Consider the following 16666-nt stretch of genomic DNA (forward strand, 5'->3'; position numbering starts at 1 on the left):
TGAGAGCTCCATATAAGGGCGTGCTGATGATGTCATGCTCTCATAGGCGTCTTCAGTCCGACTCATTGTTGAGTTTCAGAGCTGGAATGTTCAGATCACTGACACACACCGAACATCAGCAGCGGCGGGTGAACAACACACACCAGGTACGACACACACACACACACACACACACACACACTGGCTGGAAGCAGAGCGATTGACTTTGATATCATGTTAAATGAAAGGATTTAATCTTTAGTTGATCTGGTGATTGTGTTTTACTGGGCAAACTTGCACTGCATCAGATCTGATGTTTCTAAACCTCGAACAGTCGTTAGAAGATCAGTGTGTTCTGATGATGATGATGATGATGATGATGATGATGATGAACGTCCAACCTGTGGTTTCATGTAAATCCAGTCTTTATAACACTGTAAAATGCAGAAAAGCTCAGAATTGCTGCAGATGATGTTCATCAGTTTGTTTCACTGTTTAGTTACATTGAACTTCATTTCAAGCTGCATATTCAGAGTTTATAATAAATGCAGGAAAAAATGAGCAGATTTTGGAAAAGGACAAGATTATAATTGTTAGATGAACATGATCGGGTCACGTACTGTCATTAACGTCAGTCCTGTTATTAACTGGAGTTACACACCGTTATTATCTTCAGTACAGTTCCTCAACAGTGCAGGAACGAGCTCTTTCTGCTCATCTCCAACTCTGCTGTTATCTCTAGCATGGTCTCGCTGAGGAGGTTAGTGTGAAGTTTAGTCCTTTAAAGCTCGTTCAGTGTTTCTGAGGATTATAATCGCGGTGTGATCGCCTCAGATCTGCTGCCCTCTGCTGGACACACACTACGGGTTTGATGATGAGTCTTCCATCCCATAATGCTTTAATTACCAGCGCTTGAGCGGTCGCTGTCCGTCTCGTGTTCTGTGCAACATTTCAGGACGTTGTTGTTTTTATGTATTTTCACATATAATATCACAGAAACACACAAAATGTACAAGTCATTTAAATCCAGTCGAGTTTTTCCACGTTCTCTCAGGTCGTCTTGAGATTTCACACACCCTTATTCATGACAACATCTAAATCCTTCTCGCAGGCTTTTCCAACTCCATATTAAAGTCTTTTTTCCATGGCATAGACTTTTCCTGAGTTTTCTCTGTAAAAATCTGGGCTCTCGGGAGCGAGTCCAAGTCGATCGGGCGTTCGAGGTTAAGACAGGGAAGGAGTGTTTCTCTCTAATGGAGAACTCCTGATTCCCTGAGCTGCTCCTGTGTTTCCTCATCAGATCCGTGTCCACATGAGGAACGCCGTGTCTTCGGAGATTAATGTTTAGATTGATCACACGGTTTAATGTAGAATGTGCTTCAGTGGTAAGAAGATTGAATAAATGCGAGTCCCAGTATTTACATGATGACAGAAGACGTGTCATTACTCTTGCTGAGAATCATAGGTTGTGTCTCAATTAACATATTTCATGTAAACGCTACACTGTAAAAGTGTGCAGTTCAGTTGTGGGAAAGTAACTTGAGACTTACATCATGCCTTGATCCCATAGAGTCCTTTGTCTTGTACTGTTGCGTCCAGCCGAATTCATCATTCCTTCTTAGCATGCATGCTCACTGAATACACTGAAAATAGCACAGTAGCTTTCATCAAAACCTTTCATCACAGTTATACATGAGCAATACCCGTTCTTGTCTGAGGACAACTTTGATGAACGTTTTTGATCCACTTCAAATGTTGACCACTGCTTATTATCCAGGCTCATTTGGCATACTGTTGAGTGTGTGTACCGTGTCCCAGAATGCACTGGCTTTAATCTTGCATACTGATGAGGACATATAATATGTAAACTGCGATGCATTGATTGCATAAATCTATTATGCCAATAAATCACAGAGAAATGTAGCATGAGCTTTGAGCTTATGAGGTTATCAGATTGGTAAATAAGAAGCAAGTGTTCGAACGCATGTATTTCTCTCCTGAAGCATGTGTTTTTAGGCCAGTGATGGATGATAATAAGTGAGCGTTGGCACAATAGCACTTCAGTCTTACGCCGTTCAACTCTTTCATTTCCTTCTGTTAATAGCGAACCACGGATGTTTAATGAAGTCACAAAGAGACCAATGTCAGCGTAACACCACAGATATTTCCAGCATCTGTAGTGAGGACGGCCAGCTTGATGCTGTGTGAATGTTAAGCCTGTAAAATCTCATAGAATAGAATTATGCTGTCTCAAGTTAAGTCAGGTCACCTTTATTTATACAGTGCTTTTTACAATACAGATTGACAATAATGCCTCAGATTGTGTCTGCTGTCCAGCAGATCTAGGAGAAAATCGCATCACGGTTTATGAAGGAACTCATGGTGCTTTGGTTCATGTTCAGTAGGACACTGCACTGTGATTATAATACTGTATTTTTAGAATCTGACTTTTATTTTCTATCGTCGTTCTGTTATTATTAAACTGATTTTCCATTACTTTTAAGTGGCTGAAGCCACGTATGAGTGACACACACTTCCATACGCCTCGTCCCACTGACATCATCCCAGTCCACTGCTGGTTAGAGCCTCTGAAAGAGGGTTTGTTTACATAGCCAGTAATGGCCTTTGGAGGAGGGGGAATTCCTTCAAATGTAAAACCACTGAAGGAAGGTGGTGGTGTTCATGGGTGTGTTGGGGGGGATAGAGGAACCCCCTTATTAAGAGTCTTTTTCCACTTCCACTGTAGTGTAGTCAAAACACCCTCCATCGCTGCCGGCTTCAGGGAACAGGGAAGCTTTACCCATCATGACCCTCTTTCTGCCCGACTGTGGACCTCTGAACACACACTGCCCCACTTTTAGTCGACTGGACTTTACTTACAATCATGGCTTGACATTAACACCCGTCAACCCGCCAAATGCGTGTGTATTTCGGCGGTGGCGTGTAGCGCAGTCACTCCTACTAGCCACTTTGGCGGGTTGAATTTTATATAATATACATTTTTCAGTTGTAGTCTTTTAAAAAGTCATCTGAAGTAATACACTAAATGCAATGTAGTGTTGTCAAAAATCCCTAACCCTAACCCTACACACAATATCAGCTGCGTGTTCTTGCTCTCGCATCTTACACACAAACCCGCAGTCCCTTTACTCACTCGTTTAATTTGTTCTGGGTGAATATTGTTGGTGTTACAGGGCTTGAATTTCGGCGAGGGATTGCGTGTATTGAGCATAATTTTACTCATTCCCGCAGATTTTGTGCTCACACCCAAAGTGTGCACACATAAAGACAAGTATTGGCATTATAAAACAGCATAATTGGTCAGTGTGTCAGGTCTTAAAGTGACAGCAGCCTAATACACCGGCTGACAAATTATGAGATAATATTAAAAATATCTATATGGCAGTTTTTTCCTTATAGTATCGATGTCAAAATTGTGGCCAGTGAAAATGCTGAGTGGCTAGTAACTTTGGAAAACCACAAGCCACAGTGCCTGGTAAGCAAAAAAAATGATGTCAAGCCCAGCTTAAAATTATACCTCTATATATCCTCAAATGGAATGAACAAACATCGACACAGAGGTTCCCAGTTGAATACCAGTTCAGTTAACTTTCACATTAGGCTTATGTGTTTCTATATCTATGTCGATGTCACCGACAGACGGCAACAGAATCTTTGTCAGGTTTTGTCAGATCAGTCTGTTACTCTGTTGGCGTCTGTTAGCATTGAACTTGGTTTCGCTGATTGATCATGTTCAAATATAATTTGTTGGGTCATGGAACGTCTGAGAAATTACGTACTGTAATCTGGTGATTATCCGTGCTGGTCGTGCAGTGTGAATCAACCTTTACAATAAATGTTTAAAATTAAATGTTTAAAAAAATAAATAAATTCTGAACGACTCATCTTAACAATCTTTTCATATTTTCTTCTCTGTTGCCAGATTGAAACTGCTCATTGATCAGGAAAAGACATACCAGGAGAGAAAGGAAGAAGAGAACACAAAGAAAGTCACAAGTCTAAAGGACGAACTAACCAAGCTAAAGTCCTTCGCTCTCCTGGTGGTTGACGAACAGCAGCGTCTCACAGAACAGCTGACCCAACAAACCACCAAAGTCCAGGAGCTCCAGAACACGGTCACGCACGCCCAAGACGAGCTGAGCTCCGCCCAGACCCGGTTGCAAGAAGAGGAGAATAAAGTGCACCGCTTGGAAGAGGAGTTACGCAACCAGGCCTGCCACTTCCACCAAGAGCAGGACGCCATGACTGCCAAACTAACCAATGAAGATGCCCAGAACCGACAGCTACGCCAGAAGCTCTCCGCTCTCAGCCGACAGTTAGACGAGCTCGAAGAAACCAACAAGACCCTCCATAGAGCAGAGGAGGAACTGCAGGAGATCCGGGATAAGATCAGCCGAGGGGAGTGTGGAAACTCCAGCCTCGTGGCGGAGGTGGAGGAGTTGAGGAAACGAGTGCTTGAAATGGAAGGGAAAGATGAGGAGTTGATCAAGATGGAGGATACGTGCAGGGATCTCCACCGAAAGCTGGAGAAGGAGTCGAGCCAGAGCTGTGGCTTAAAGGTGGAGGTGGACAAGCTGAATCACAGAATCATGGAACTGGAGAAACTAGAGGACGCCTTTGGGAAGAGCAAGCAGGAGTGCAGTTCACTGAAAAGCAACCTGGAGAAAGAGCGAACCATGACTAAACACATGTCCAATGAACTTGATGTGCTGAGAGTCAGAATCAAAGAGCTTGAGGCTACCGAAGTTCATATGGAGAAGATGGAGTTGACACTGAAAGAGGATCTGACAAAATTGAAGACACTGACCGTCATGCTGGTGGATGAGAGAAAGGCCATGGCCGAAAAGTTAAAGCTGATGGAGGACAAAGTGCAAAACAGCACTGGGAAACTTCAGGCAGAACAAGACAAAGTCAACACCGTCACTGAGAAACTGATCGAAGAGAGCAAGAAAGCTCTTCGCTCAAAGGCCGAACTGGAGGAGAAGATGTGTGTTGCCACTCGGGAGAGGGATGAGCTCAAAGCTAAGCTGAAAGCAGAAGAAGAGAAAAATGGTGATCTTCAGTCTAAAGTCAGCATGATGAAAAAGAGGCTTCAGTCATTGGAAGCAGTGGAAAGAGAGTTATTGAGGAGCAAATCCAAAGAAGAGCACTCAAAGAGCCCTGGTCCTTACCGCTACCAACAGGAGGATAACAAAGTGAAAGATTTGACCCAGGAAGTGGAACGCCTCAGGAGGAAGTTAAAGGAGATGAAGGTGGTTGAGGGTGACCTTTTGAAGACTGAAGATGAGTTTGAATCCCTGGAGAAGAGATACTCCAATGAGCAGGAGCGAGCAAAAGCCCTGATGGAGGAACTGGAGATGTCCAGGAACGAACTGTCCAAGTACCAGTTGGCTGAGAAAGAGGAGTCCAACCAAGAGCACATCTTATACAAGCGTCTGAAAGAGGAAGAGGCCAAATCTAGTCATCTCACTAGAGAGGTAGAAGCCCTGAAAGAGAAGATCCACGAGTACATGGGCACCGAGGAATCCATCTGCCGCTATAAAACAGACCACACGACCCTACAGAGAAAACTCACCCAGCAAGAGGTCAGGAATAAAGAGCTGGCCAGAGAGATGGAGAGTCTTACGCGAGAACTGGAGAGATACCGGCGCTTCAGCAAGAGCTTACGACCGGGAATGAACGGAAGACGTTTCTCAGATCTACAAGTCTCCACAAAGGAGGTCCAAACGGACCCAACGGACACCCTATCCCCGAATTACAGGAATCTTGCACCGCTGGAACGTGCCCTGGTCAACGGCAAGCTCTACGTGGAGAGCGATCCAGAGGACGAGGACAATTACAATGAGATCAACCTCACAAAATGCACTCCGTCACTCATGAACAATGTCAACAACCTTAACAACAACATGAGAAGAGTAAGAGGCCCTTTCCTTAAGACTAGAGAAAGTCAGCACTCAATGAATGGCAAGATGCAACCGAGGCAGAACGGGAATCACGTTCAGCAGGGGGACGTGGTCCTCACACACAGTCCTGGGCAACCTCTCCACATCAAAGTGACCCCTGATCTCGGGCACAACACAGCAACTCTTGAGATCACGAGTCCTACGACTGAAAGCGCCCAGTCCTTTACAAGCACGGCGGTCATCCCGACAAGTGGAGCTCCAAAACAGCGGATCACAATCCTCCAGAACTCCTCGATCTCACCCTCCAACAAGCCCAAGGGTTCTCCTCCTCCTCTTCCGGAGAGTCCCGGCACACCGGATCGATCCCTGTCTCCGCTCACCATGCCAGCCTATTCCCAAACTCTATCTCCCGAGTCCTGCGGATCGCTGACCCCGGAACGGGCCATGTCACCCATTCAGATCGTGTCCGTAACCACTGGATCCCCTGACCCGGGAGAGTTCGCCGGATCTAATCCCGTATTCCGCGTGAGCCCGGAAAGGCAGAACAGCTGGCAACTACAGAGATCCAACAGCTCAGGTCCAAACGTCATTACCACTGATGACAACAAAATCCATATTCACTTAGGGAGCCCCTACATTCAAGCCGTGAACACCTCAGGCAAACCCGTCAGCCCCTATTACTCCCTCGGGCCGGAGCAAAGGATCCCAGTGCTGTCCAACGCCAAAGCCAACAACAAAATCACAAGCAGCATCGTGATAAAACCCACATCCAGTCCCATCTCACGGCCCTCACAAATTACAGTAAGTAATATCTGTGACTGACCCGAACCGGCTAGTGTTTGATTAGTGACTGTAGAAGAGTGTGTCCCTTGACCATCTGTCAACCCCTGACCCCTGACTCCGTCATCTACTGCTCCTACAATCCCTCAAATCCGGTGTTCTTGACTGCAATAACTTAGTTCCTTTTGTTGGTTTGGTTTGTTTGTTTGATTTGTTTGTTTCTAATAATGTGATGTTTATGTGCATGATATGTAAAACGAAAGCAGAGAAAACCACACATAACGAGAACACGAGCACTAGTGCTTTTTCACTTCACTTTTTCACAGGTTAAGTGCACTTACTGTTTTTGCTAGAAAGCAAATTATCCTGTACCATTAAAGTTCACTGATTGATGTACAATTGCATTTTTGGTTTGTTTTTCATTTTTCTCTTACATTTTATGTTGGGTTTCTGTTAATAATTAAGGTAACACTTTACAATAAGTTTCATTAGTTAACATGTACTAAGAATGAACAATACTTCTACATCATTTATTAATATTAATTTCAACATTTACTAATACATTATTAAAATCAAATGTTGTATTGAACTAACATGAACAAACAATGAACAGCTGTATTTTTATTAACTAACATTAACAAAGATTAATAAATACTGTAACAAATGTATTGCTCATTGTTAGTTCATACATTAACTAATGTTAACTAATGAACCATATTGTAAAGTGTTACCATAATTAAAATTAGAATGTTAACAATAGATTCATTTACTATTATTTTACGTATTTGATGCCTTCTGATGAGGAACACATGCACACATTCATCATGTAATATTGCATAATTTCATTTATCAGATGCTCTTTATCAGACAACATTTAACCATTAATAAGACATTTAGGGCCAGATTTACTAAACAGGGCAAATTATCCCATAAAAGCGCCGATGGGAGTGTAAAGTTCTGCGATGATCTACTGACGACACAAATTAAAGAACTGGATAATTTCCATAATGACCAACACAATCTACCAAGAGCAGCGCAGATTAGCGTCTGGTTTAAGATGTGCTTTTTTGGGCGGTTAATAATGGCGCAAATCCCAGTAAACTGACGAGCACAAACCTTAGTAAAACACCTTGCGTGATTCATTTAAATACTCTCATAAAAACTACGTCTGAAAGGGAAACTCCCACAAATGCATATGCAGTAATATGAGCAGCAGAAATAACCCTGTCCTCGCCTTTTCAGCACTAATGTTTCACTGCGTGTCTTTAGTAAATCCTGACTGTAGTTTAACGCGTAAAGAGGGTTTGCGCTGGAGAAACTTTGGGCCCTATCTTGCACCCAGCGCAATTGACTTTGTACACGACGCATGTGTCATTCCTATTTTGCTCCCGACGCACAGCGAACTCTTCCCTCCACAGACGCACGCCGGGAACTAGGGAATGAACTTGCGCTCCCGGGGGCGGTTCAGGGAAGAGAGGAGGCGTGATCCGGCGCAAACGTTCCCTGGTGCTATTTTGCAGTTCCAGAAAACAATTCCGCCACAGACCAGGAGAAACCTCGTCTAAAGTCAGTGGCACGTTGCGCATGTTATTCAGAGGCTATTTTAAGGGCGCATGCTTGGCCATAATGTAGCGTGTGCACAACACACACACACTTTGCTTATCTCATCTACACACAGACGCAGCAGTTTTCATTTTTGCAAACCATACATAATTACAAGGAAAAATATTCCACATGAGGGAAATCATTGTGGTGTCCATGAAGATGTGAAAAATAGCTTACACACTTACCTAAATGATCATACGCCTGTTTAAGCGAAGCTAATCTGGGTGTGTTTCTCCATCCCCAATGTCACTTCTCTGTGTTTTACGGCCCTGACCAGAACGTTGGTCTCCTCGGCTGTGAACCGCTCCTGGCGCGCGTCTGGCAAATCCGCCAATATAATAGCAATCCGCCATGGAACAAGCGCGCCGCTCTTAAAGGGAATTTGAAATGCCGCTCTGATTGGTTTATTTCACGTTACGCCCAGACCACACCTATGAGTAATGAAGCGACTTCAGGCCAACACATTTTAGATTTGCGTCGGGCGCAAGAGACCCGCCCACAAAGTTACTTGCGTTTCGCGTTTGATACTTGCGTTTCAGATCGTTAAAATCTGGCCCCGATAGTAAATCTGGCCCATAGTATTACATTTATAAAGTAAATAATTTTTGATTAGTGAGAAAATGAGCTTGAGAAGGTCTGCATGAGTTGAGTGGATTGTCTGGCCGGTCCACCGCCATCATTCGCTCTCACTGAGGGAATCTACAGTCTTCTGCAGTGATATCATGGAAAAGTCTGACCGTCTGCATGGTCTTTTGCTGCCGCATGAGATTCGACTCCGAGGAAAAACAGCATTAAAGCTCTGCAGTGTGTAGAACGCTAAAGCATTAACTTGATGAGTTTGCATGCACTGGTCAAAAAAGTTTTGGCAGAAGTATTTTGAAACTAAATATCTGTCAAACGGACTGGTACATTACAGCATGCTATGTGTTCTTTTTAATGAATCGGCTCACACACATGAGGACTATATCAAGCGTTAAATTGATTCAGGCTGGAATCTGTGCCGTCTGGAGTGTGTATCCTCTGCTAGTCTGGCTAAACACACTTCTGTTCATGAAGGGCTCGAGAACAGCTGTGATCATGAGCCGAGACGATGTCTCATCAGCCCTGTTAGTGAATCACACACACACACACACACACTCATTCAGCTCGAATCCATGATGCTGAGAAACACAAATGAGACGATGCATGATCATCTTCATTTGATTCGATAATCAAAGCAGAGAAATCTAACAAGCTTTTTTTCTCTTGCTTTAAGCATAATCTTCACAAAATTTCTCTGAAATCTAGACGTAAATGCGTGTTATTTTGCTTCTCCGGTAAAAGCATCTTGGTAAGAATAAGGTTTTTTGCAGTGAGGTTATGGCTGATATAGTGCATTTATACACAGACCCAACCAGATACACACGATTACACTGCAAAACATGACATTCCTCCTCAGTGTTTCGGTCTCGTTTACCAGAACAAACATCTAAACATTCTTAAAGCAACAACATGGAACTTTTCCTCTGCGGTCGCCCTACAGGTTGGAAGCGGAATTGTCCATTACCGCTGTCGTAAAATGATTTACGGTTACTGTATATGAAGCATGCAGGTTTTTTTCATATGGGCAATGACAATATTATTAATCTTCCCCCTTTCATAATTTATACACGTTTAGTAGACTAAACATTTTAACTCAAACATTTGCGATTTGCATGTCGATTGCAATGCTCAAATCTGAACGAGAATGATAGCGATAGCATCCTAACCATCTAAAACTACCATGTTAGTGTTTACTAGCTACCAGATTGATAATTCGCTCATCTACTAGCTGATTCATGAAGATAAATGGAGGACCAGATAGTTTCCGTAACGTAGCCAGGCAGACAACAGATTAGAAAAACTAAAGATAGTATGCAAGCAATTTACAGTTACTTACTAGTTCAACAGCATGACGGCCAAGTCAGCATCGGTCTGGTAACTCTCCTCCTCCATAAGCTAACGCCAGCGAGCAAACGCTCGACCAATATTGATCCTCGTCCTGACTTTCAGTTTATTACTCTCCCTTTTCCTCTTCCGACTCTACTCCGACAAAACCTTGGACTTCTTACGTTTCGCTGCTGCTTCAGCCATGACGAAAACAGACGTACGAAAACAAACGCGCTGGTTGGCCACATTTGAGGAAGTGGTGGGCAAAGTGACGTATGCCGTAAAGCAGTCGAATTTTGTAGTTCTTTTTGAGCTCTGGTTACTACCCGCACCCCGAAGTTACATAGTGCCAGTAAAAGCGATACAGACCCCGTCAGGCTCTGGCAGACGTCTCATTCAACCTATTGTAAGTCGATGTACTATCACAAGGGTCTTGGAAATATATTATGAAGGTTGAAAAGTTACATGTTGTTACTTTAAATCAAGATACATTTACTGGAGATGTTTTCTAACAAATAAAGCACAAACTCACTTCATTTCGATAGATTTGTCAGAAAACACCTGATTTAAGAATGGGTTAGATGTTTGTTCTGAAAAACAAGACAGAAACACTGGAGAAGAACATCATTATTTGCTGTGAAACCTGTGAAAAAAAAGTTAAACGTCTGAAACGGTGGTTTAGCAGCTCTTAAGCCGATTTAGCCGCTCTTTAAGCATCAAACCTGATGTCCAGCTCAGATCAGATCTGCTCAGTAAAGAAACTTGAGTGAAGGAAAGCGTTAAACACTAAAACTGAGTTCCTCAGCAGAAGAACGCGAGTGTTCAGAGGCGGGTCTGAGGCCCAAACAAAAGCCTTGTTTAGTTTCTATGGCGACAGTGGAGAGAGACGCGGGAGGACACGTTTAATTAGCGCTCATTACGTGATTCTCGGACTCCAGCCGTGTGTGTTTCTGCTGTTACTCGAGCCCAACACAGCCTGACCCACATATCTACATTTCTCATGTCTGACGTAAACCTGCAGGCTTTGGTTTGGTTTCGGAGAGCTCAGTTAGAGACTTCACACACACTTTACATGCACAGCTTTTGTTTCAGTCGGACTGAATTAATTCTGATTGATGAATCTGAATGTAGTGTTTACATGAACACTAAACGTGATCGGGTTGATGTGTGTGTTTATATGTCACAAGCTTCAAATCAGAATAGATGTTTTTGACATGCGCTCACTGCACAAATATACAGTTTCCTGATGTCTGCGCATAATAACTGTTCTCCTACAGTTCTTTATTTGTTTTAAACAGCAGACTTAATATTTATGCATTTCTGGTCATAATTTGGAGATAATGATCATATGAGCCGTTGTTCCGCTGCTAATATTGATCACACAGTAAAGATGCCCAAAGCCAGTCGTGTGTGGATGAGCGTCTGAAGCAGCACTGGAGGGCCGTCGTCCTGCTCTAACATAATGACGCTATTTCTACATCATGTTATTTCTACGTCATTACGCTACTACGTCATTTCTTCATCATTACGCTATTTCTACATCATTACGCTATTTCTACATCAGTACGCTATTTCTACATCAGTACGCTATTTCTACATCATTACGCTATTTCTACATCAGTACGCTATTTCTACATCATTACGCTATTTCTACGTCATTACGCTACTACGTCATTTCTTCATCATTACGCTATTTCTACATCAGTACGCTATTTCTACATCATTACGCTATTTCTACATCAGTACGCTATTTCTACATCAGTACGCTATTTCTACATCATTACGCTATTTCTACGTCATTACGCTATTTCTACGTCAGTACGCTATTTCTACATCAGTACGCTATTTCTACATAATTACGCTATTTCTACATCATTACGATATTTCTACGTCATTACGCTATTTCTACATCAGTACGCTATTTCTACATCATTCCGCTATTTCTACGTCATTGCGCTATTTCTACATCAGTACGCTATTTCTACATCATTACGCTATTTCTACATCATTACGCTATTTCTACATCATTACGCTATTTCTACATCAGTACGCTATTTCTACGTCATTACGCTATTTCTACATCAGTACGCTATTTCTACATCATTACGCTATTTCTACGTCATTACGCTATTTCTACATCATTACGCTATTTCTACATCATTGCGCTATTTCTACATCAGTACGCTATTTCTACATCATTACACTATTTCTACATCATTACGCTATTTCTACATCATTACGCTATTTCTACATCATTACGCTATTTCTACGTCATTGCGCTATTTCTACATCAGTACGCTATTTCTACATCATTACGCTATTTCTACGTCATTACGCTATTTCTACATCATTACGCTATTTCTACATCATTACGCTATTTCTACATCATTACGCTATTTCTACGTCATTACGCTATTTCTACGTCATTACGCTATTTCTACATCAGTACGCTATTTCTACATCATTACGCTATTTCTACGTCATTACGCTATTTCTACATCAGTACGCTATTTCTACATCATTACGCTATTTCTACGTCATTACGCTATTTCTACGTCATTACGCTATTTCTACATCAGTACGCTATTTCTACATCATTACGCTATTTCTACGTCATTACGCTATTTCTACATCAGTACGCTATTTCTACATCAGTACGCTATTTCTACATCATTACGCTATTTCTACGTCATTACGCTATTTCTACATTACGCTATTTCTACATCAGTACGCTATTTCTACGTCATTACGCTATTTCTACGTCATTACTCTATTTCTACATCATTACGCTATTTCTACATCAGTACGCTATTTCTACGTCATTACGCTATTTCTACGTCAGTACGCTATTTCTACGTCATTACGCTATTTCTACGTCATTACGCTATTTCTACATCAGTACGCTATTTCTACATCAGTACGCTATTTCTACATCATTACGCTATTTCTACGTCATTACGCTATTTCTACGTCAGTACGCTATTTCTACATCATTACGCTATTTCTACGTCATTACGCTATTTCTACATCAGTACGCTATTTCTACATCATTACGCTATTTCTACGTCATTACGCTATTTCTACATCAGTACGCTATTTCTACTTCATTACGCTATTTCTACGTCATTACGTGATTTCTACATCATTACGCTATTTCTACGTCATTACACTATTTCTACATCATTACACTATTTCTACATCAGTACGCTATTTCTTCATCATTACGCTATTTCTTCATCATTACGTTATTTCTACGTCATTACGCTACTACGTCATTTCTTCATCATTACGCTATTTCTACATCATTACGCTATTTCTACGTCATTACGCTATTTCTACGTCATTACGGTATTTCTACATCAGTACGCTATTTCTGCGTCATTACGCTATTTCTACGTCATTACGCTATTTCTACGTCATTACGGTATTTCTACATCAGTACGCTATTTCTACATCATTACGCTATTTCTACGTCATTACGCTATTTCTACGTCATTACGGTATTTCTACATCAGTACGCTATTTCTGCGTCATTACGCTATTTCTGCGTCATCGCACATGTGCAGTTTTTTCAGTTTCGGTTTTCAATACGATCAAGTGTTTACATGTTCTCTCGATCGGATTAGAAAAGGAATAAACACCCCTTTCAATCCGATCAAAATTTCATTGGGATCGAGCTCAATCAGATTCAGTGCGATTGAGCCATCAGTCCCATTACTAATGGATTATTTGGTTGCATGTAAACGTAGCCTGAAACTGATTCTGGATCGAGTGTGAGGCCCGATGATTCCTGGACTCTCTGGAAGAGCGATTGTGCTGATTGTGCAGGAATGAGATCCGTCACACAAACCTCACAGATGACTGAAGAAACACACACACACACACACACACACACACACACACACACACACACACACACACACACACACACACACACACACACACACACTCTCTCTCTCTCTCTCTCTCTCTCTCTTAAACATTAGAAAACACCTCACACACATGCATCATTCTCCCTTCACAGTGTGTGTTCAATGTTCTCTGCTATAACTGTTTTTTCTTTATGGAGGAAAAAAATGAAATGACAAGTTAACCATTTCCCTGCTAAGACAGAAAGGCATGAGGTGTGTGTGTGTGTGAGATTGACAGCGCCATCTTCTGGTCATCTCAACACATCATACATCTGTATAATCTCTCATTTCCCGAACAACAAAAACACCTTCTAAAGGTCCGTTCACACCAAGAACGATAACTATAATGATAACTATATTAGTGTCACACCAGCGCAAATATTGTTTTGTTTATTGTTTACTGTCACTTTAAATGCTCGAAGATGGATTTTGATTGGCTGTCAGTGTTTTTATTGTTCATCGGCTGGATGCATCGAAGTGATTGCAACGATATTGTTTCTCTGTGCCGTTATTGTTATAGTTGTGGTGTGAACGTTTAGAGCTATATCTTTATGAATGGGCCTTAAGGATGGTTTGCTAACGTTCCCATTACATTCTGAAAACGCTATTTCTAAACAAATATACATAAAACATTTATGCTTATGTGATTGTTTATAAAACAACAATCCATTTTATAATTCTGAAAATTTTACTTTTGAATGTTCTCTGAATGTTCTGAAACAAGTAGTAACATTTAAAAACGTTAGACATACGTTTCAGAAAACAGTTCCATGAACAATGTTTGGTAACACTTTATTTTACAGTGTCCTTGTTACATGTATGTTACATGTACTTACCATAGTAATAACAGTAAATTATGCACAATTACATGCAACTAACCCTCAACCAAACCCTAATCCTACCCTAACCCTATAGTAGGTACATGTAGTTGCTTAATATTACTCAGAACTTAAATATATTATTACACTGTAACGCAATGTTTTTGTGTTTATGTTTTGAGAACATTATTAAAGACCAGATAACTGAAGGAACGTTTGTTCATCGCTCAGCACATCTACTCATATCTACGACTTTTATTTTATTTTATTTTTTATCCAAGTCTAAATTCTGACCGAACTGTTTCAAGGTTTGCGTTCTCGAGCTCCGAACACTGCTGTCGTGTGAATGAACGGCCGGAACACATTAAAAGTTTCTGTTTTCTGTGAGAACGGTGTGTGTTAGCGGCCCCTAAGGCCGTGTGTCCACCAAAGCGTTATTAGCCAGCTGAAAACGCTAGGCGCTCTGCTAAAAACGCTCAGCTGTGGGCGCTTGAGAGCGTTTTGGCAGCGCAGCGTTTTTTCAGTTGAGACAGTTGAGACCGAGACACTTTGCTTGTTATGATACGGAATATCCGCGAAAGTCTTACTAGTATCTCATTTCACACATATTTTGTTTCTGTGTTGATTCTATATTAAAATGTCAATACAATGTAATGTATTTTATCTGGCTCTTGATTTTGTTCCGTTATTATGCTTGTTGTTGTCATCTGTTGACGTTGTACAAGCAGAATCATGTGGCGGACGCGGTTGGTCGGTGTGGTATTAGTCCCGCCCCTCCTCCACTGTGATTGGACGGTTGGGTAAAAAGTGACAGTGATGAGCGCTGCGTTTTACCAAAAGTTGAACATTCTTCAACTCTCGGCGACCAGTAAAAAACGCCGAACGCTCAGCGCTTCAGCGTGAAAAAGACGCTCAGCGCCTCGTTACGCTCATGGCGTTTTAAAAACGCGGCGCTCCCATTGAAAACAATTGAAAAAACACGCCAGCCGCGAGTAAAAACGCTTTGGTGGACACACGGCCTAAGTTAATATCTAATGATCTTTACAACGGAAGTGAATCGATCAAAATGAACTTTATCTAGACAATAACTTTATTCTAGATCTGCTGTAAAGCCTAAACAATCTCTGTTACTGTAATCTCCTGTTATCACTGTAAAGCTGCTGTGAGACAGTCGATATTGTTAAAGCGCTGTATAAATGACTTGACTCTGTTTCTCAGATGCCTCTGGAATCATTCCGGCGTCCTGGACCGACCAGGATTCCCAAACCCAAAGGATCGGCCAACGCCCAAACTCCACTGAACCCTGGGAAATGTGTGTCTAATAACAACCTCAATATGATGAACCAACCTGCCAAATCATGAGTGACACGACCGAGAGGAAGGATGTTTCATGTTTGTCGTCTTTCATTTTAGCTGATCACTTTTGGTGCTGTAACGAGACTTCTTATCATATTCAGAAGTAGAGAGAAGACACTGTGATAAACTCATCCTGACCATCACTAATCTTTCACTTTATGGTGCTTCACCTTGCTCTTTTTCTGTTTTTCTTTTGACAAAACTCAATTATTGTATTTATCAAGTTGGTAGTAATCGCTGTTACGGTTTTGATTCCGTCAATGTGTAGATGCACTTGGCATATATGAAGTATTTTTGATGTCTGGATGTTAATAAAGACTTTTTATATCTTGCACATCAGATTAAGTCACAATTATTGATTGGTTGTGTGATTATTACACTATTA

At 41.6% G+C, this 16666-nt stretch overlaps 1 protein-coding gene across 6 annotated transcripts in view; it reads left to right on the plus strand.

Moving 5' to 3' along the window:
* The window catches only part of filip1l (filamin A interacting protein 1-like), a 56850-nt gene extending 40235 nt beyond the window's left edge, over positions 1 to 16615 (plus strand). For all 6 annotated transcript variants that reach the window (XM_081357345.1, XM_081357348.1, XM_081357349.1 and 3 more), the window contains 2 exons: positions 3923 to 6704; positions 16144 to 16615. In XM_081357345.1, coding sequence (XP_081213471.1) covers positions 3923 to 6704; positions 16144 to 16287 — 2926 coding nt within the window. In that variant the 3' untranslated portion in view covers positions 16288 to 16615. The remainder of the gene's footprint in view (positions 1 to 3922; positions 6705 to 16143) is intronic.
* Positions 16616 to 16666: the final 51 nt, after the last annotated feature.

Source organism: Scardinius erythrophthalmus (assembly GCF_964197995.2).
Source record: "Scardinius erythrophthalmus genome assembly, chromosome: 25".
Lineage (NCBI taxonomy): Eukaryota > Metazoa > Chordata > Actinopteri > Cypriniformes > Leuciscidae > Scardinius > Scardinius erythrophthalmus.